Raw genomic sequence first — 22,845 nt, forward strand, 5'->3', positions numbered from 1 at the left:
CAAATGCTTCTCTACCTTGAATATCTTTCCTCTTCCTGGTGACCATGTCTGGTGTGAGTGTGTGTGTCATCATTAGTGTTCAGCTGCTGCAGAGATCCTGCAGAGTTTCTATTCAGGAAGTTCAGTTTTAGTTTTCAAGATGTAAATCTTTCCCTAAATGAGCTCTCCCTGTGTCGAGCATTTCCCTGCCTGCACTAATGCCAAATGATCGTCCCCAGACAGAAACTCAATGACTGTAATGTCAGTGATGGGGAGATGACGGCCGGGCTGCAGGAATGCAATCCCAGAGCTCCATTTTGAAAATATAGATTACAGTCATAACACTTGAGAATGCATTAGACTTCGATTAAGGCGGAGGCAGCAATTTCTGAGATTTTGGACTCTCAGCACTGTCAGCATTACTGAAGGGCCTCAGCTAAGAACAGCCACTCATTATTCTGGAGAGGCTTTTCAGCTGGAACAAATCTCTCCCCGAGAGCTGCTTCTGTTATTGTGGACGTCCAGGAGGGAGCTGCCGGTCGGTGAATAACAGTCAGGTGTTAAACAGGAGAGAAAAGCAGATATTACATCGCCTTGTTCATAACAGGACGAGTTATTTGTCTTGTTTTCTATTTTCTTTTCTCATATCGTGATTCAGTCTTTTTATCAAAAATGTGTTCATGTCTTTATTCACACTAAATTCCACTTCATGCTCTTTTGGACGGTCTGCCACAGAACGTTCAGAACTCTGAGACGAGAGTCTTATCTAAAACAAAGAGAAGAGAAAAAGATGATGCGAGCTTTAGCCCCCATTTGTATATAAAGCCTTACATGTTTACATGCTGCAGCAGCTCAGACTGTAGGGACTTGGATTGGTAAAGAAAGGGTTCAAATCCCGGTGTGGAGTAAAATATTGAAGTTGGTCTGGTAGCTGGAGAGGTGCCAGAGTACACCAAGGCAAGGCGCCCTGTGTAGCAGCCTGACTCTGACATCAATCCATGAATGCATGTCCACAGGTCCTGCAGTGGAGTTTTAGTGTACATACCCGAGGCCGAGACATTTAGGGATCAAGACCGAGTCAAGACCAAGACCATAAATATCACTGAACAATCATCATCTTGTATTCAGGGGGCGTGTCACTCACTTAGACCGTCACATCGGGAGGTTGCGGCCGTAATCGGGAGATAAAGAGCTAACTACACTTCTTTCTGACATCAAAACTTTTATTAGAAGAAAAACACCTCTTTCTAAAACAACAATTAACTTCAATTCATTTGTAATTTCATTTTTATCCCCAGACGATTTGCTTTTTTTCTTTTCTTCTTACTCTTATCTCAGGGTATATTTTGATATTAGGTTTGTATTTATATCAAATGTGTTCTCCCCTCTTAATTAATGTGGTTTTTGCAACAAACAACTTTAATCTGATCAATTTATCCACGGACGTGCACAGACACAAACGCATTTTGAAAAGTTAATATTCTGTTATTTATATGAGTTCAGAACAGAATCAGAAGCAAGCAGCTGTATATTAACATTTTTAAAACGAAGCCATGAGAAGCTTCAGTTTTGATTGGTGCAAGGTGCATTTACAAGAGGGGCGAGCGGACAGAGGACCCTCTCTCTCTTTCTCTGAAGCTGATGTGATTTCACTCTCTTGGTTCCCTCTGCAGGAGTCGAGACAGGAGGTTTGCTGCACAGAGCCATGAGCCAAAGTGACTCTCTCTCTCTCTCTCCCCCACTCGCTCTCTCTCTCTCTCTCTCTCGCGCGCACGCTCGCAGCAATTTTTTTAATGAATGAAAAAATAAATAAAAACAAGTCAGAAATATACTCGGGCAGCCATAAATTTACCTGGGCGGCCCGCCCAAGTATCCTCTATGTGTGGGAAACACTCAAGAACTAAATTAAAGAGCATTACGTGCGAGTCCAGGGTTTAACTGTGCTGTATTTGGGTTCTAACAGTACCTCTTACATTTCCATAAAACAGCTAAGGCAGAAAAAAGTGACTTGTCGTCAGACATCATAGATGCAGGGATTCCTTATTTGATTCACCAGCAGACTTTTTCTTCTGCTTATGTGACTTGATGTTTCCTCAGTTTACAGATTTGGTGCTTCTTAATGGACTCGTCAGTGTTTAGTGAACTTCACAGTAAGACATCGTGGTGGCTCGGCTGCTCTCACACCTCTATTGAATCACTGTTAAAGTCATAATAGTAATAAAATACACCTTCATGAGTACTCTCAGTGCATCAACAAGCCGTTAACCTCTTCATAACGCAGCCTGAGGTGAGCGCCACAGGAACATGAAGACTGATTCACTGTTCTGATGGAAACCTGAATCTGCTGCTTAATGCTGCCTTCTTAATGAGATCAGAGTGAAGCAGCGTTAAAGGGCCTCCTTGAGTTCTGCCCTTCACTCAGAGACGATTCACAGAGATGATAATTGTGAATTATTATGACAACAGTGCAAAATGATTATTCTAATAACCTCTTAGTGAGTCGTCGGGAAGCGGGAGGCGAGGAGATTACTCGTCTTCAGAGGAACGCTGAGTGACAATGAAGCAAATTAGGGCCAAACACGCACCTGTGTGCTCGTAGAAGAACCTGCTGCCACCTCCGCCTTTAACAAGTATAAATATCTCTTCTGGCTTCATGTTCTCATGTGGTTTCCTCACAGAGATGCTGAAACGCACTCACTCGTCCTCACAAACAGGCGTCATTACGGCCGTCTCTGCTCCGCTCTGATTTCCATATAGATGAGAGACTGGGGAGTAAACACAGCCGTGGAAAACCAGAGTGATGAATGAATCTTGATTGGTTATTAATTAAGCGGCCAATTAAAGTCGCTGTCTCCATATTCATATCAGATTATGAACAGAACAGCTGAGAAGTGGATGTTGTGATTCTGCAGGAAGATAAGATGAGAGTTATGAAGCATCCTCAGTGGATGAACTTTCTAAATGCTCCATCAGAAGCAGGTATGATCTGATTAGCTCTGATTTAACAGGTCATGATAGGAGCTGTATGTTTATATTTACTTCAGAAGTAATGGCCATAATGTCTAAAAAGCACAGACAGCAGTCACAGAGCTTTATATCCCCCTTGAGCTGGAGACACATTTGTTTTTATTTCCCTCTGCTGCAGTCCCCTGTACATATTCAGTCCGTGGATGTGCGTCATTCTCCGCTCTGTCAAGGTTTCACTCGAGGTCAAGTCAACTTTTTGTGACAGCTTGGTGTTTGTCTGAGGTCTCTGATGAGTGTTCGTCCATGTGGAAACATCTGATGTGCTCTCTGAGACTTTCAGGAGGATCAGATTCAGCTGACTGAGAGGTCTGACAGAGACAGATAATGACGGATGATGTCTTAAGGGGGTTATGGTACACATCTCTCCCCCCTTTTGCGTGTGTGTGTGTGTGTGTGTGTGTGTGTGTGTGTGTGTGTGTGTGTGTGTGTGTGTGTGTGTGTGTGTGTGTGTGCAAAACGTGGGTTCACAGAGTTCATTTTGAGGACTTGAGAGTCCCTTTAAATGTCCATCTTTTGATTCCTCTAATTCTCTAAGGCCCCATCACAGGTACTGTAGAGGCCCCATCACAGGTACTGTAGAGGCCCCATCACATGCACTGTAGAGGCCCCATCACATGTACTGTAGAGGCCCCATCATATGTACTGTAGAGGCCCCATCACAGGTACTGTAGAGGCCCCATCACAGGTACTGTAGAGGCCCCATCACATGTACTGTAGAGGCCCCATCACATGTACTGTAGAGGCCCCATCACAGGTACTGTAGAGGCCCCATCACATGTACTGTAGAGGCCCCATCACTGGTACTGTAGAGGCCCCATCACATGTACTGTAGAGGCCCCATCACATGTACTGTAGAGGCCCCATCACATGCACTGTAGAGGCCCCATCACATGCACTGTAGAGGCTCCATCACATGTACTGTAGAGGCCCCATCACATGCACTGTAGAGGCCCCATCACATGCACTGTAGAGGCTCCATCACATGTACTGTAGAGGCCCCATCACATGTACTGTAGAGGCTCCATCACATGTACTGTAGAGGCCCCATCACATGTACTGTAGAGGCCCCATCACATGTACTGTAGAGGCCCCATCACAGGTACTGTAGAGGCCCCATCACATGTACTGTAGAGGCCCCATCACATGTACTGTAGAGGCCCCATCACATGTACTGTAGAGGCCCCATCACATGTACTGTAGAGGCCCCATCACATGTACTGTAGAGGCCCCATCACTGGTACTGTAGAGGCCCCATCACTGGTACTGTAGAGGCCCCATCACATGTACTGTAGAGGCCCCATCACAGGTACTGTAGAGAACTCTGATCATTCACGTCCCAAACAGACGCAGAGAAATGAGTCCATGCATCCATCTCAACCAGGTCAGAGGACTGAGGCGCTCTTTATACCGGGCTATCCAAACAATCTGTAGGAAGACTTCAAACTTAAACCGAATTCAGCAGCCAGAGTCCTGACACGTACAAGAACAGTTGAACACATCACTCCTGTCCAACAACAGAATCACTTTCTAAATCCTTCAGTCCATGAAGCTCTCAATGGTTCAGCTCCTGAGTATTTTTCTGAGCTGCTCACAGACTACAACCCGACCCGGGCCCTCGGTCTGTTAGCCGTACCCAGAATCAGATCAAAGTCAAGCGAGTTACTCTGGTACAAACTAGCTGCTGACCTGAGGTCCATCACTACTGTCTCTACTTCTTCGTTACAGTGATGACCTGTGAGCTTGACTTTGTCTTATAAGCAGTTTAAACCCGAGTTCTCATGAACATTTCCATTCATCAGCACTGTCTTTGTGAGGTGACTTTAAGGTTTTTGTTCTCCTGCAAACAAAGATCTTCTTGTTGGTAAATGTCATTCTCCAAAGTGTCCTTGCACATTCAGTCAAGCTGCTGACTCATAACCGTTTTTATCTCTTCACTGAATCGTCCTGTTTCTTCTCGTCAGTCTGACTCACTCGTGTTTGTGTTTTTTTCTTTCAGGATGGTACCGAGGATTCTCAACCAGGAAACCAAATGTCAAGGTAAGACACACTGACGGCTTCTTTTTGACTCGTCAAACTTTACTTTCCTCTGTTTTATTTACTCAGTCCACCTCTCAGAGACTCTTTATCTCCGTCTCCGTCCAGATAACGTTGATGAATGTGTTTCTTATGTGCAGCGATGTCTTTTACTCAGAGACTATGCTTGTCAACAGGCAGGACACAGCTTGGGGCCCCAGGTCTGACCCTTTAAAGGGATACCTCACCCGTTGAAACATGACTCTGTACTGACATTGGGTCATATATGTAGAAATGTGAAATACATTTTGAAGTTGGTGCCTTCTTGGCCGCGAAAAGGCAGAAAGTGTCTTTTTGGCTCAATGCACAGCACCGCAGGCCACTCCCACTAAGGTCCTGTAGTTCAGAATCTGAAATACTCGCGGCGGCTGGGCTTGCGGCGGCAGAGCGTCATTTTGCGTTACTGGAAGCTCCTCCAGTGGACTCCAGCGCCCCCTGCAGGAACAGACGCGTGACCTCACTCAGGCTTCATCCACTAATATTTACTTATTTGCTGTTTGTTTCATGTTCTTACTCAGCCTGTAATGGTTTGATCCTCCTGATGGTAGCATGTTTTTAGTAACAGGAGACCGGCTCTGTTTTGTGATTCATGGTCTGACTTCTCAAAGCAGCAACAGCCTGTAGCTCTCTGTCTTTAAGAAGCTCTCTGCCTCACAGAAAATTTGACTCTGATGTGACTTGATGATTTCTGCAGAGATGAAGTCTTGTTTGCCCTGAAGATGCACCTGATGTGATTCTGCTTTAGTCAGATGAAGCCTTTACAAACAAGTCTTTATACAATGGAGAGAAGATCTCAAAGCCTGACAAGTATTCTTGACTCCAAACAAAAGGATTCAGAGGAGTTTTTCTTTTTTCACACAGAAGTTATGAGTCATCTTCAGAACATAACTTTCTCTTTTTTCTGGATAACAAAAAGTAATCTCAATAAGGCCTCGTGTCCACCTAGAGCTTTTTTCGGAGCACCAGTGTCTTTTTTTCAGTTGTTTTCAATGAGTCTTTTTCGCTCTGAGCGCTCAAGTCGAAAATCTTTCAACTTTTTAGAAAGACGTTGTTGACTTCACCGACGCTCTTTTTCAAATGTATGATATTCCCCGCCACCTACAGATCGTGTAGTAGTAATGTGTTAAATCGTGTAAAAGTAACGGAGCAGTGTCGGTCACACAGTGGCCGTTGTCAACACACTGTCGTCATAGAAACAGGACGGACGTGCAGCGCTTTTCTACTCAGCAGACAAACGCTCAATACAAATTCTCCCGAGCGCACGGCCAGCGCTTTTCTGCCGGAAAAACCTTTGTGATGTTGAAGAGCAGCATCCAACAATATCAGCTGCTGTCTCTTTAAGCCCCTCCCCCTCCCCTCCCCATGTGCCCACTTTGCTCTGATTGTCCAGCTCTGTTTGTTGTCTTAGGGAAATTTGACTTTCCGGGTGGGCGTGTCCCTGAAAGAGCTGCTGAGGTGGGCGTGTCCTCCAATTTTTGCTCCATGCTTTGCTCTGATAGGTCAACAGAACCTGATGTCCAGTTCTGGACAAGTCTCGCAGAGTTCTCGTGACCTCTCGTTCAGAGGTTTATGGCGACAACTTTATAAAACGTTGGTGAGGTTTAGTATGGACCTCCAACATCATATCATATTTATGTATTTCAAAGTGAATCAGCAGAAAAGACCTCAGGTCAACGATTGTCACCACAGTTATCTCCAGCTTGTGAACATCCTGTGAAGATGCTCGTCAGCAGGGACTAGAGAAGAGATCTGGATGTGGAGGAGGAGATGTAAAGGGTTAAAAAAAGCTTTTAGAGGAAACAACTTTGGTCTGATTAGGTTTGAATAGGAAGAGGAGCGTTGTTAATATGTTTGTGCTTTCAGAGAGCAGAATGTGACGTTAACTTTTCCAGATGCTGCAGTGCGTTTTTTAAATATAAAGTCTGATGAATGCAGTGCAGCGTGATTAACAGCAGCATCCTCACCCTCCTGGAAATGAGTCACAACAACAACTTTATATACATCTCTCTCTCTTTCTCTCTCTCTCTCTCTTTCTCTCTCTCTCTCTCTTTCTCTCTCTCTCTCTCTCTCTCTCTCTCTCTCTCTCTCTCTCTCTTTCTCTCTCGCTTTCTCTCTCTCTCTTTCTCTCTCTCTCTCTCTCTCTTTCTCTCTCTCTCTGTCTCTCTCTCTCTTTCTCTCTTTCTCTCTCTCTCTGTCTCTCTCTCCTCCCTCTCTCTCTCCCTCTCTATCTCTCTCTCTCTATTTTTAAAAGCACCATGTCTTGATAACAAGCTAACAGGCTTCTGGTTTTTTAGTCTTTAAATAAAAAAAGATCATCACCATTGAGGGTTCTGGTCCCGCTCTCCTGAAGGCACCGGCCCTCTGTGTGATTCTTCTTTGCTCCATCTTGCTCCGTTGGTCGTGTAAGAGGCTTTTCTGTCTAGCTTTACTACTTCTAGAAGGCACTGGTGTGCTGCAGAAATTTTAGGTATGAACAAATAAGAGAGATCATCAGCTCAGACCAAGCGGCGACCTCAAGTGTTGAGAAATGGATGTGCAAAGGTTTTGTCTATTTTGATATCCAAAAATAAAAAACACAAGGAAATAAAAACAATGAGTCAGTTACTGAATATTGTGCAATTAAATAAAGTCAATAGCTATTTCCTAAAAATTAAAGCTGCTCCATCGTCCCTTCTGGGCCTCCATACATGTGTGGTGGTGACTGTGTCTGCAGAGACTCTGTCCTCTGACTGGATTTTTGTTCTGGTTGACTCGGGACGTTTCTGGGCGGAGCTGGTGTGTTTCCTCCAGCCAATGACAGCGCAGCAGGTGAGTTCAGGAGTGGATACAATTCAGTGATTGGTGTGATGAGCGGCAAAGAAGAGAAAATATAATGAGAGTGAGGAGACACACCAAGTGGATAAAGCTCGTTCTAAAACGAGGGTGAAGGCTATTTATTGCAGATGTGACCGAGGTGAAATGTGATTCCTCAAACACTCAAACACGATAAAGATGGTAGCAGTGTGAGCATGTGAGCTGCTGCTCTGTGAGTAAGAGTCGTGCACACAGCAGGTTCTTATCTTGCATCCTGCAGGTACACACACAGGGTGAAGGTCGGCTGGGAAAAAAAAAGAAGCTGGCTTGAAAGTGAAAATGTGATCTTGTTGAGAGCTTCCAAGGCGGCCCCTCCAGAGAAAAGCCTGACTTATAGTGGACTAACATAACAGCTTGGCCGTGGGCGGCACACTGCCACTCATTTCTGTAGGTTACAGCAAGGGCAATGGGATGCAGCACAGCGGGGATAATAGAAGAGAAAAGTTGCTGCTCAGGTTTCCTCATGCAAATCAAATAGCAGAGAACGAGAGCGAGCAAGAGAGAGAGAGAGAGAGAGAGAGACAACAGAGCTGTACTGGCATCAAACATTCAGTGTGTTTACATGGCCTGGAGTATCCCGGATATGAGCCTATCCTGGTGTTGATCATATTGGGGATATGGTATCAAGTGGCAACCTGCGATGTTGAAAAATGAAGCTGATGCTGAAGTGTAAAATCTTGCAGTTCCTCGAGTGTCCACTAGAGGCTGTGCTGCAGAAGCACAGGAAGTCACATACACACCCATTCTAAACAGCCTGTTTTTACAGCAGAGATGAACATGTTTACAGCCTGGTTCAAAAAACCAAATAGGTGTGATTAGCTCATGTCTGGATGGACACACACTGTACGGGGGGTGAATGTTTTGATGACTCATCAGTTTTGATTTGATGAAGGATAAGAGTTATTCACAATAAGGCGTGTAGCTGACCTGATTGACAGGTGGGCGCAGCTCAGCTCCAGCTCTTAGGTTGACTGAAAGTTAGCCACATGACCGATGTGTCCTTGGGCATGTCACTAAACCCCAATTTGCTCCCACTGCTTCATCGTCGACGTATAAATGAATGAGTTACTTCTGATAGTCTCTTTACTCAGCAGCCTCTACCATGTGTGAATGTGTAGGTGTGACCTGAGGTGTAAAAGCGCTTTGAGTAGTCAGAAGACTAGAAAAAGATACAAGCTCAAGTCCATTTACCATTTACCACGTTGTTCACATGCACAAACACAAGAACAGGATGCTAAAAAAAACTGGAGTCCGTCACCTCGTCTCCCGACTTACAGCAACTCTCTTTCACTTTGGTTTCAACAGAAACACAAAAGACTGAAATAGAGATGTCAGGATTTAAAACCTTTATCTGTTAAATCTCGGCTCATATCATTATTCTACTTCAGACGGATCAAAGGCCACAAAGTCTTCTCGCTCTCTCTGAAGACGAGTAACTCAGCAGCAGGAGGCCGTGAATTTAAAGTTATCTACAGAGGAGTCCTGTTAAAGAACGGCTGAGATGTTTGATTTTTAACACCTGTTCCAGTCTGCAAAGATGATCTTTTACAGGATCATTACTGTGAAGAAATCTGAATTCTTCTGTAAACTCTAAACTGAAATAGGCTCAGAAACAGCTGTGGTAGCTTCAGGAGAAATGTGAATCAAAGGAGATAAAACAACACCGTTATAAGGAGTGTTTATGTGAGAGCGTCATTCTGTTGATGTGCTGCACAGACTGAGAGGAAACTCTGTCATTAGTGAAAACAGCAGGATATAGCAGAGGAAGAGAAACAAGGTTGTTAAACACCCAAAACATCCATGAAAATAAACGATTAGAGAAAACATGTTCAAGAAAAGTGAGGTGCAAATCTTAAAACAAATGAAGAGGAGCAATCTATAACCCCTTGTGTTTACAATGGGTACTGCAGTCTAAATTCCTCCTCTCTAGAGTGGATGCTCACTCAGGTCACCATGTGGTGGACTCTGAAGCTTCAGTGTTTATCCAGCTCTGCATGGGTCTGTAAACCTTTCTGTGTTCTAACCTCTCTCCATTTTTCAAAAGCATCTCCAATATTGATCCTAGTTTGAGCACGTTTCTGCTCGTGGAGCTTATTAGAAACATGCAGAGGCTTTTTAGGTCGGGTACAATCACTTCTATCTGAACCACTTCTCTTGACCGCTTCCATCGCTGCAACACCTGTTGACCTGATAACTGCTCTCATATCTGGAAAACTGCAAAGGTTGTTGTTTAAATGTTTAGATTGTATTGAGCTGTTTTACATCTGAACATAAACAGAACAAAGAGTGTGCACAGTAATCTTTGAGTGCGTGTTTTTAGAACAAAGTAAATAGAGACAGATGCATTCGTGAGCAAACAATTGCATGCCAGAGTTTGCTCTCTCATATGTTTGCATGCCTTTTGTTTGTGTGTGTGTGTGTGTGTGTGTGTGTGTGTGTGTGTGTGTGTGTGTGTGTGTGTGTGTGTGTGCTGCCTCCCTCTCCCAGCAGCGAGGCAGCAGCCCAATCCTGTTAGTTCCACCCTAATCACCTGGTTCCTCCACAAAGAGCTCGCTGGTCGAAACGAATCGCTGTGTCTCCCTCAGGAAATACCGTCCCGCTCCGACTCGTCTCTATTCCAGCAGAAAGCTCTCACGCTATGAGGTTTATCGGTATCCAGATTAACAACACTGTCAGGGCATCAGTGAGGAGCAGAATGTGTGAAACATCAGATGTGGATAGGAACCAGCTGATCACAGAGGGGGAACAGACTCTTCTCTCACACAAACACTGAACTGGGAAGCTTTCATAGAAATCAGAGTTATTGTTGCAGAAGCCTTTAAAGGTGTAGCACATGTACAGAAAGTGTTGCATAACAGCGTGCTCCAATGAGAGAAGACTTTATCAGAGTGTTCACTGTGAACTGAAATGCAAACGATGCTTTCAGTCTTTCTGCTCCAAACTTTGGAGGACCTAAAAACTTTGTAATCCCTCCAGCTGTGGCTGAAGGATAATGATGATGCACTCACACCAGGCAATCTGTACCGTGCCCAATCACACGTCACCCCTGAAGTCCAGCTCGTTTGACGAGTGTGGGTGCTTGGCACACTTCCTCTGCCCTGGCACGCTTTAAAGAGGTGTACTTCAGCACAGGACAGCTCATGCACGAACTAAACATAAAGTCAAAGTTAACTGTGATGTCTCTGTGGGCTGTTACTGAAGATTCAAACTTTAACATGTGTCTGAAAAGAGTTCATCACAAAGTGAACTGACAGCGCTCTCTTCACTGTCAGGTCTTAATATCAAGTTTAAACACTCTGACCGTTAGGCCTGTCCCTCATATTTAGATTATGTTTGATATGATCATATTTTCCTGCTTGTGCTTCAGTAACTGTGGAGCTGACTAACAGAACGTAACGACGCTGATCTCCCTCATGAGCTCGTCTTTAAACGGATCAAACTAACGACGTCTTCAGAGACGTTTAGTGACCTTTAAATATAAAACACATGTTTCTGTTTAGAGAAGAAGACGCAGCAGCAGGCTGTGTGTGTGTGTGTGTGTGTGTGTGTGTGTGTGTGTGTGTGTGTGTGTGTGTGTGTGTGTGTGCGCGTGTGTTTCCCTCCAGCACCTCTCTCATCTGTTTCGTCCCTTGTCTGCTTTAAATAAAATACATGTGTGTATTCCTATGCGCATTAGTGTGTGTGTGTGTGTGTGTGTGTGTGTGTGTGTGTGTGTGTGTGTGTGTGTGTGTGTGTGTGTGTGTGTGTGTCTGATGAACCTCCCGCAGCAGGGCAGTGAAGGGCATTAGGTTTGTGAGGTGACTGCTGCTCTAGGCTGCCAGACACACACACACACACACACACACACACACACACACACACACACACACACCTGTCTGCCAACCACGCTGGGCCAAGTGCACACACACACACACACACACACACACACACACACACACACACACACACACACGCACACACGCACACACACACACACACACACACACGTACACACACACACGTACACACACACACACACACACAGAATGATAGGAGCCGTTGGGACGGTGCTTGGCGTGCATTAGTCCCGGTCATCGGCTCATTTAAACATGGATCATCAACGTTTGGCTCCTCGCTCTCAGATTCTGCAAAAACTCTGATATGAACATCAGCTGTAATCTCTGCGCCCGGCAGACGTGGCGTTAGATATACAAACCACCAGGCACCCCCCCCCCCCCCTCCCCCCCCCCACCCCTTTCATTTTGACTAGTTTTGTACAGCGATGAGAGAGATACGATGTAGTGTGGATTTGAATGCCTCTAAAAAGCGTACAGAGAAAATGACAGCATGTCTTCTGACTCTTTGAGCACGCTCAACGTTTAAGAATGGAACGGAAACAAAGAAGGAAGTCGTTAATTTATCATCCACACAGACTCAGAACCACAGAGAGAAATTACCCAGCAGTGACGCTGCATGTCAGAATTACACAATCCTTTCTCTTGCTCCCAACAAAGAGGACGAGCGGAGCAGGAGACAATAGACGAGCTCTGAATGGAAGAGGAGAGACGTGATTGGTTGTGTTTGGAGGATGAACTCTGTGATGACAGAAGAAGGAAAACGAGGTTAAACACTTTAAATACAGTGATTGACAGTTTATCAGCAGCTTCATGAGCAGGCGGGAGGAGAGTGTAATCACTGTAACAGAAGAATAACAGGAAGAGAGGAAGACGACCAGTGAAACAGAAAAAGAAAACAGGAAGTGATGATGGCACAAAGATGGAAAGGGGTCGAAGTAAGGCCCCGTGTCAACCTAGCACTTTTTTCTGAGCGCCAGTTTTCATTGAGGAGAGAGCGTTCGCAGCTCCTGAGAAACGTGCAGCGCCCAGCGTCTTTTGTCCGAGCACGGCGCCTTTTTGTGCTTTCAACTTTTCAGAAAGGCGTCTGGCGCTCTTTTCCAAATGTTTGATATTCCCTGTAGTTTTGCCGCCTACACAGCGTGTCTTGTACCCACATCCTCTTTGCTCTGCCGGGGTAAAAACGACCTTAAATATAAAACATGCAGGAAAAAGTAACGGAGAAACTTTCATATTTTAGAGTCATTCTGCCTTCTTGTGCTGTGATTGGCTCGTGATCATTACCCAAAAATGTTCCTTTACATTTTCTTACGTACAGTAAAGTTTTCCCCACGGAGCCGAGGAGACCCTGTGTGTGAGATGTCGCTGAATGTTTACTTGGATGGAGGTTTGCATGTAGTGTGGGCGGCTGTGGCTCAGTGGTGCATCCAATAGGAGAGAAGATCAGCTCTATATATCCCCAGACGTTCTGCCTAAAGTTTGTCCTCACTCAGGTGATCTTGGTGAAGCTCTCCCTACAGGCTCTCAAAGTGCTCCCTCTCAAAGTAAACCTGGAATCAGTCTTTATAGACCTGCAGCTCCATGACGGACCTGAACTCCACAAAAACACTCGCCCTCTTCTTCTCCTTTGCTTCTCGTCTCCTCCTCCTCAACAGAAGAAAGGCCGGGGCGTTCCTGAATAGTGTTCAGATACATTGTGCATTTTAAAAGTAGCTACCTTCCTGACTTATCGTTTTGGTTGCCTAGCAACTTGCGGTGATGATGGACATGGTTTGTGTGTGTACACACTCCCTCCCTACTCTGCCCCCTACACTACATCGTATCTGAAGTCCTGTATGACCCACCTGATCATCATGGCTGCCTCCTTTAGTAGGTCTTGTCGATCTTTTCTCTTCTTTTGTCCTTTGCTGTCGTCATTATCACCTCCGCCTGGTTCTGTAGCTTCATAGGAATGTGTATTTTATAAGCAGCTATAAGTGACACAGAGTCCTTCACCACATTGGTTTCATTCTTTGTCTTACTGGGATGTATAAAGAGGAGGAGAACGCACAGAGAGGTGTGTTTCTCTGCTTCACTCGACGCTCTGCCCTCCGTGTGTGTTTATAACCGAAGAGCCGGGATCAGTTCCTCCCACAGAGGTCAGAGGTCACACTGAGCTGAGTGTGTGAAGAGTAAAAAATTACACATTAAAACAATTCAATCTGCTCTTGTGTTAAGCAGGACTTCTGAACCTTTGTGCCCCGTCTGATATCTGTGTGCTGTGAACACGGTGATATTTAAAGTGTTTTAATGTGATGTGACCTCAGGGCTAAATGTTCTCCACCTACACTCTGTAGGAGAACGTTTAGAGACGACTGCCTCTCGCTTTGTGCTGCTGTATTTTAACTTGATGTTTCTTTAAAAGCTGAACAAAACCTGGGCTTTTAACACTTCAGTTCGACCTTTGACCTTTCATATTAAAGTAAAAACATTTCAGAGTCCTGAAGTCAGGGAGACTGAAGTGTTGGAGTTCATGATAAGCCCCAGAGGTCCCAGAGTAATCTGATGGAATTACAGCTGTTGGATCAAATCTCACCTCTTTGTTGTTAAAGATTTAAAAAAAAGATTCAGACTTAAAGATCACATATTCTTTAAAATCCTCTTCCCCATGTTCCTCTAACTCTAACATGTGTCCCCAGTCTGTCTACAAACCCCACAATGATGAGAAAAGTCCATCCTCTCCCTTTTCTGCCTGCTCCACTTTTCAGAAAATGTGTGCTCAAACAGGCCGTTTGGAGATGTTTCCTTCATGACATCACAAAGGGCAGTAGCCCCTCCCCCAGGTGGGTGACACTCCCACAGCTAGGTGTTTGTTCTGCCCTCTGAGTCTGCCTTCTCACCGTAAACAATAGGACATGGAGCGAGAAAGCACCGAGTACACCCAAGTCCTTCCAGAGAGGGGGCGTGGTCAAACACAGCTCATTTACATATTTAAAGGTACAGACACAGAAACAGCCTGTTCTGAGCAGGGCTGAAATAGAGGGGTTTATAGACATGATCAAATACAGGATCAGAGTGGATTTAGAACAAGAAACTTCACACACATGTTTTGAGGAGCTCTGAGACTTATTTAAACTGAAGAAGAGGAGGATATGTCACCTTTAAACTGAGATCATTTAATCCTCACTTGCACGAATGATCTGATCCTAAACTTTGCCGCGACATCCAAGTCTGTCATATTCTCCGGTTTGAATCGCATCCAATCACTGAATTGTTTCCACTCCTAAACTCACCTGCTGCGCTGTCGTTGGCTGGAGGAAACACACCAGCTCAGAGTCAACCAGAACAAACCAGAACAATAAAATCCTGTCAGATGGGACGATGGAGCAGCTTTACTTTAATTATAGCACGACAAATAAGGTCACTGTGTTTATTCTGTTGAGCATGAACATGATGCAGTATTTGTTTATAAATGTGAATTAAAGCCAATATTGTTTAATTCTCATTTACACACAATCCCACAGACACTTGTACGGACAATAGAGCCCGTCTGCTTTGGGTGTTTGGGTGGATAATAAACCATTATTGGACAATTGGGGGACACAAACAGCCGTCTGTTTCTGTTTTAGTTAATCAGTAAACACCGTTAAGGAGTCATCAGGTAGAACAGAACGGAGAGTAGATGTTGTGTCTCTCTCTGCCTCCATCTTTTCTGAGTCTGGTTTCTCTATTTTACATCCGTCTGTCTCGATGAAAAGTCCTTGTTTCATCGTTTCCTTCTTCTTTTTTTACTCTTTGAGACGCGTCTTATCTCAGGTGTGGAGCAGTAACTGGTCCCCTGAAGGCCCTTTAACCACCGGTCACATCAAGGTGATGTGCAGTGTATGCAGAGGGGACACTGGAGGGTAATTTGTGGGTGGATGACATTTTTAACCACAGCCTGATTCGGCGTTAGTGTCCTCCTGTGCCTCTCTTGTTCGCTCATCTTTGACTTTTTTTTTTTGTGTCTTATAAATTCTTTGTCTTTTTTCTTTCTCTCTTCTTCGTTGAATCATCTTTTGTCTCCGTGTTTCTCTTTCCTCTGGTGTTCTGTAACGAGCTGACCTTTTTAAGTGAGCTCCTGCTTCAACACCATCAGCTAAATTAAGAACAGCACAACACACACACACACACACACACACACACACACACACACACACACACACACACACACACACACACACACACACACACACACACACACACACACACACACTTTGATCCCGGTAGCTTCAGAGAAGAGCCTGAGGTGTTCAGAGTGCACTGACCTGTTAACAACCATTCAGTGTCACAGCTAACTAAGCAGAGACAGGAACAAGATGTGCTCCGTGTGTGTGTGTGTGTGTGTGTGTGTGTGTGTGTGTGTGTGTGTGTGTGTGTGTGTGTGTGTGTGTGTGTGTGTGTGTGTGTGTGTGTGTGTGTGTGTGTGTGTGTGTGTGTGTCTACATTCAGCTTTGTTATCATAGCAGCGCTGGTCTATTAATAAGACTGTCAATAAGTGCTTTATATCATCATGGCTGTGGTGGTACGTTGTCATTGTAGAAGTTATTAAATATATTTCTCTGTCTCTGTCAGAAGTTCATTGGACCAATCGGGATCAGCTGATCTAACGGGGATTAAACGTTGTGCCTCAGAGCACCCTGCACAACTGACACAGGGCTGAAATCCGGCCCGACTCCAAAGCGAGTGTAACGACTCAAATCAGGTCTAAATCGTCCTGGAATCGTAAAGTATAAGTTTATGTCTGATATAGACGCTTTAATGGACCAGTGAACCATCAGAAAGACAAATGTTTCCTTTGATTTTGTTATGTTCAGGGGAAAAACAAGGAACTGAACCCACCTGCAGAATAAACTAAATATATTTAATAAACAAATAGGCCAAAGGCAAAACAAACACTTAGTATCTTGAAAAGTCAAAATGTAATCACGGCAGCCACGAGGACTGACTGGGAGACTGACAACTAACATACCACATCTGACAATGAACTGACACAGAGGGGAAGAAACACAGAGACATGGGGTAATCAGACACAGGTGAAGACAATGAGGGCAATCAACATGGAGGGAAACATCAAGACACACTAGAACATAGAGGGACACAAGATATGAAATGACAAACTAACACAGGAAACACTGAAGACTAAACTAAGAAACACACGAGGGAAACAAGCAACACTAGGAGAAACAGGAGAAATTAAAACATGGAAACCTAAACGCTGAAATACAAAACTAAATAAGACCAAATCATGACAGATTTGTTAGGATGCATCAGAGTCATGAGGACAAAGAGGACAAAGAGGACAAAGAGGACAAAGTGAGTGTTTCTGATGCAGACAGGAAGCTGATGGAGCTCCCTGCAGACTTCACCTCCACCTGTTAACACAGTATCTCTGTTTCTCCTCAGCACCATCATGCTGGTTTCCTTATATCCTCAACACTCTGTGACTCTCTCTCTCCTTCAAAAACTTGTAAATAAGAGATCTAACTGTTCCACCGTGTAGTATTATGGGATGTTTTCTGACAGACGATGCAGAACACGCCTCAGTCAGAGAGGTGTCTTAAAGAATCGAGGCGGGGTTATTATACATGAGGGGACAGAGAGAGACATTCTCCTCTGACCCCACACACACACACACACACACACACACACACACAGATCTGTTGACACCTTATCGGATGCTTTATGAACATTTCTGCAGACTGTCTGACAACTGAGGGAAACATAAATAGATACTAACACTCACAGCGTGTAGCCTACAGAAGGGAACACAGGGATGTTTTTATACATGAACAAACAGCTGAGCACAAGCAGACACACAGATACACACACACACACACACACACACACACACACACACACACACAGACACACACACACACACACACACTCCTTAAATAGATTCAGTCTGCTCTCCCTCTCCTCTCTAAAACATGCAGTAGCATATAGAAATGAAATCCCTCCTGTGTGGAGGTTTTCCTCGGTGGACTCCTGCAGCTGCGGCTTCATTTTGCTAATTCAACATTTCTTTTTTTCCTACTCTCTCCAGTTCCATAAAATATCTCCCCAGTCACTTGAGCTGCGAGGGTTTTGTATCACTAAAGGCCTAATTACTTCCACGTTGGAGGAAGAGTACAACGTGAAGTATTTAAGATAAAGAAGGGAGACCTGCTGGAGCAAATAACTTCATTTGAAATATTAACACCCAGCTCTGCAGCAGTGATGCTAACTTTAATACTTAAGCAGTAAAAGCGACCACGGAGCTGCGCGGCGGGTCCTCACACCGGGAGCCCCGCCTGCTGCAGAGTCACTGATTGGCCTGTCAGAGACCTGCGGCGAGCACAGCGTCTCACATCTGCTGCTTTGCAACTTTAAAGGAGAAATGATTTAAAAAGTAAGAATGCTGGAGCAAGTTGAGGAGCAGGAGCATCTCTGTAAAACTTTGTGACAAACATCTTGTTGTGCTTTCACACCTGCACAAATCTCCTGATGTTTCCAGGCTGAGCGTCATGTGTGAACACAAACACCCTGAAGTTTTTCCTCCAGCCTCCTCGTGTTTATTCTGCAGAAAGTCAGAGTGAGCTGATGTGAGAACGCAGCAGGATATAATCAGGAGAATTCACCTGCATGTGTGAACAATCCCATCAGGAGGATTTCAGCAGCAGTCCTCCTGAAAATGATCTAGAACATTTTTCAGGAGAGCGTATTTGAAAGGAGCTCATGAGGGACAAATCTTCAAGACTGTCATTTAACACGATGAAGCGAGCGCTAACACAAACATGTTTTTTATTAACGCACAAACAAACTGCATCCTCAGGCCTGAAAACTCTTTTTTTGTGGTTATGATCCAAGCACATAATAAATCTCCTGAAACTAAAACAGCTAATTATGCTCCCTCTTCACAGACCCTCCAGCTGTTATTTATCACTCCAAAGAATAAATAAATCAAGACGAGAGTTTTAAAGTAAACACAACGGTTGAGTTGAAATAAAAAGGTGTAGAAATAGAAAAGTAATAAACTTCATTTGATGTATTATTGCTGAGGTTCCTGCAGCTCCAGTAAGAAATTTAACAACAAATCATCCGTCCATCTTCTTCCGCTATCAGAAGTCGGGTAGCGTTGGCAGCAAGCGCTTCCTCTCCCCAGCAACGTTTTCCAGCTCCTCCTGAGGGGTTCCAAGGTCTTCCAAGGCCAGGCGGGAAATAGAAACCCTGCAGAGAACGAGGCATCCAGGAGGTTCCTAATTAGATCCTTGAACCACCTCAACTGGCTCCTTTCAATGTGAATGAGTAGAGACTCCACTCAGAGCTCCTCCTGAATGTCTAAGCTCCGCCCCCTCTCTCTAAGGCTGAGCCCAGACACCCTCCAGAGGAAACTCATTTCAGCCGATTGGATCTTATTCTTTGGTTCACTACACACAGCTCATGACCACAGGTGAGGGTCGGAACGTAGATCGACCGGTAAATCGAGAGCTTTGCCTTCAGGCTCCGCCCCCTCTTCACCCAGACGGTCCAACACAACGCCTACATTACTGCCAACGCCGAGCCAACCTGTTAACCTCACGGTCCATCCTACCCTCACTCGTGAACTAGACCCCGAGATACTTCAACTCCTTCACCCCGAGAGAGCAATCCTCTGTTTCTCCGGCAGAGAAAGAATCAAATGTTTTTAGTTTTCGTCTGCGAAGTGAATTGTAGAATTGTAGTTTTATCTGTAATGTGCGTTATATTAAAACACATGAATCCTCTCAGCCTGCATGTTAGAGCAGCTTCCTTATAACCTTCAGCCTACCCTTCTTGAATAATTGAACAGTGCACCTCTGAGACACAGAGTGTTTAGTAGTAGTGTTGTGCAGCGCGGGTCGTCTTCACTCTACATGTGTTCAGTCTGTTTAACTGGTCAGCGAGCAGCAGAGGTTTAAAAGAAACCTGAAGTCAACTTTACTAACCCTCTGAAACCTGAAGTCAACTTTACTAACCCTCTGAAACCTGAAGTCAACTTTACTAACCCTCTGAAACCTGAAGTCAACTTTACTAACCCTCTGAAACCTGAAGTCAACTTTACTAACCCTCTGAAACCTGAAGTCAACTTTACTAACCCTCTGAAACCTGAAGTCAACTTTACTAACCCTCTGAAACCTGAAGTCAACTTTACTAACCCTCTAAACCTGAAGTCAACTTTACTAACCCTCTAAACCTGAAATCAACTTTACTAACCCTCTGAAACCTGAAATCAACTTTACTAACCCTCTGAAACCTGAAGTCAACTTTACTAACCCTCTGAAACCTGAAATCAACTTTACTAACCCTCTGAAACCTGAAGTCAACTTTACTAACCCTCTAAACCTGAAGTCCCTCTGTTTGGCAACAGACTGGAGAAGTTTTGTCACTTTCGTTGAAGCTGAACACAGTCAGACTCTGTGCAGCCTGACACTTCCTGTTCGGGTGGATTTAAAGGATTTTGGAGTTTTGTCATGAAGAACATTTGTGTGTGACTAAAAGCTTACAGAGTTAATGTATGCAAGTCCATGTTGAGCTAGCATCAGGAGAAGACAACAAATCTTTAACATGTCACTTTGTTTTAATATATCATGTATTCACTGATGTTTAAATCAAAGTTACACAGATACTCTAAAGCTGGATTTATACTTATATTCTTACATACTATATACTTATATTAAGTATATTTATACTTATTATGTGCTGATCTGTTGTGTACTCGTCTGATTGCTGCTGTGACTGTTTGTTTGTTTGTTTAGATTTCTTTTAATAAGACTCGGCAGGCTGTGAAAGTGAGCTGCACCTCTGGGATACATAAAGTGGTCTGAACCTGAACCTGAACCTGAACCTGAACCTGAACCTGAACCTGAACCAGAACCTGAACTAGCTGAGACAAACCTATGTGTGGATTAAGTGACTGAAAAGATTCAGTGCTAGAAAGCAGAATAAAAATACATCCTATCACTCTAACAGTGCTGACGTGTGTCCCTAAAAAGACACAAACATGAAATGAACGGTTTGAGATGTGTGTTCATCTGAACGGTGTTTGTAGTTCTGTAAAATGGATCGTTGTCCTCACAGCTGTCTTCTTCTGTGTCTCTGCAGGGAGTTTTCCCAGCCAGCTACATCCACCTGAAGAAAGCCGTCGTCACCAACCGAGGGTAAGTTTACCAAACTCTTCACCTAAACCAAGAACAAGTCAACAAGTTTCTCTCTCTCTGGTTTTATTCTTCAGGTAGTCATAGCTCACTCAGCTGTTCACTGTGAGAGCATCTTCCACACACACACACACACACACACACACACACACACACACACTCACTTCCTCCCTTGGTTTCGCTCGCCTCAGAGATGGAAAGGATCCAGATCTGTTTCTACCTCTGAAGCCCTCAAACACGCCGTCTCTTTGGCGCTCTGGATTTCAAAGCTGTGATAGAGAACTCTAAATCCCCTCACAAACACTCTTCAGCATCCTGAAACCATTTCAAACACTGTTAGGCCGGTCTAAGAACACAGGCCGAGGAGCTTTGAAGCTACCACACACGAGTTAATATTTAGATTCTCCACAGCTCAGAGGCTTCGTCTCTTCTTGTAGCTGAAGACATTTAAGAGCTAATTTGATTAATTCCTGTTTTCTGTTGGGATCAGTTGTTTTTGAGTCCCATTCTCTCTAAATAAAGTATGAACCTCCTCTTTTCTGATTCTCTTCCAAGTTCATGAGTACATATTTTAATACATTTACATAATCATTGGAAAAGCCTTTTCTGTTTTTGCTAACTTACGATGAATCGGAGTTACAGAGCGTGACTCCATTTGCATAAGAGTTTTTTAATTAGAGGCAGGGAGAGTAAATTAATTGGAATTAGTGACTCCTCGACTGTTTGAAGAGGCCCTGCAGGCCAAACAGAGACTTGTTAATGCACAGAGACGGAGAGTGTTGGACTGAACCGGGCGGCTGGTGCACGATGACACATATAGTTACAGAGTACCGACCATGTGTGTTTGGAAATATCATGAATAAATGTGTGTGGCTGTGTTCTGAAGAGTGTGTGTTTGTGTCTCTGTAGAGAGAAAGTGTGCAGGCTTCACTGCTCTTGTTTTCATTTAGGCACTATTTAGTGTGTAAGGAGAGAATTCAGCTGAATTAAAGGAGCACTATGTAACTCCATCCTAACATTTATATATCTCTACAGCATGTCCAGAATTCTAACTCTCTCTTTTATGTATGTTCAACACGTGCTCACTCCCTGCTCATCAAATACTGCAGCTTATTGGTTTGTTGCCCTAAGCTTCAAAATAACAATCTACTTTAAAATCAGACCTTAAAAGAATGATGTGCATATCCATGAAGCTGTTAATGTCAAGTCTTAAATCTATAATGTGTTTATCAAGTTGCTTCAGTTTTTGAGCACCTTAAAGGAGCAATATGTAACTCTGACTCCTAGTGTTTAAAATGGGTACTGCAGTCTAAATTCTAAACATCATAGAGAGCTGTCTCCCCCCCCCCTCCTCTCTAGAGTGGATGCTCACACAGGTCACCATGTGGTGGACTCTGAAGCTTCAGTGTTTATCCAGCTCTGCATGGGTCTGTAAACCTTTCTGTGTTCTAACCTCTCTCCATTTTTCAAAAGCATCTCCAATATTGATCCTAGTTTGAGCACGTTTCTGCTCGTGGAGCTTATTAGAAACATGCAGAGGCTTTTTAGGTCGGGTACAATCACTTCTATCTGAACCACTTCTCTTGACCGCTTCCATCGCTGCAACACCTGTTGACCTGATAACTGCTCTCATATCTGACAAACTGAGGGGTGTCCAAAACGGCCGTGTGGGGGGGGTCTTAAAAGCGCCTACCTTCTCTGGTCCAAACAAATCCAGAGCATTCAGGAGCAGAATCTAAAGTTAGAAGGAGGACATACTGGCTGCTGCATTGTTGTCAGAGAAGCCAGCACTTCAACATAGCATGTTTCCTTAATGATCAGAGAGTAAGATACCTTTATCATTTAGTTCAGATCTCACTGATTGGACCTTTAATAAAGCCTCTGAATTCATTTCACAGCTGAAG

At 44.2% G+C, this 22,845-nt stretch overlaps 1 protein-coding gene across 1 annotated transcript in view; it reads left to right on the forward strand.

The window, feature by feature from the left end:
- LOC109977864 (dedicator of cytokinesis protein 3) overlaps nt 1-22,845 on the forward strand; it is a 165,987-nt gene that overhangs the window by 73,041 nt on the left and 70,101 nt on the right. Inside the window, exons 3-4 of the mRNA XM_065955375.1 lie at nt 5,003-5,043; nt 20,889-20,944. Of these exons, the coding sequence (XP_065811447.1) occupies nt 5,003-5,043; nt 20,889-20,944 (97 nt within the window). The remainder of the gene's footprint in view (nt 1-5,002; nt 5,044-20,888; nt 20,945-22,845) is intronic.

This window comes from Labrus bergylta, chromosome 5 (assembly GCF_963930695.1).
Source record: "Labrus bergylta chromosome 5, fLabBer1.1, whole genome shotgun sequence".
NCBI lineage: Eukaryota > Metazoa > Chordata > Actinopteri > Labriformes > Labridae > Labrus > Labrus bergylta.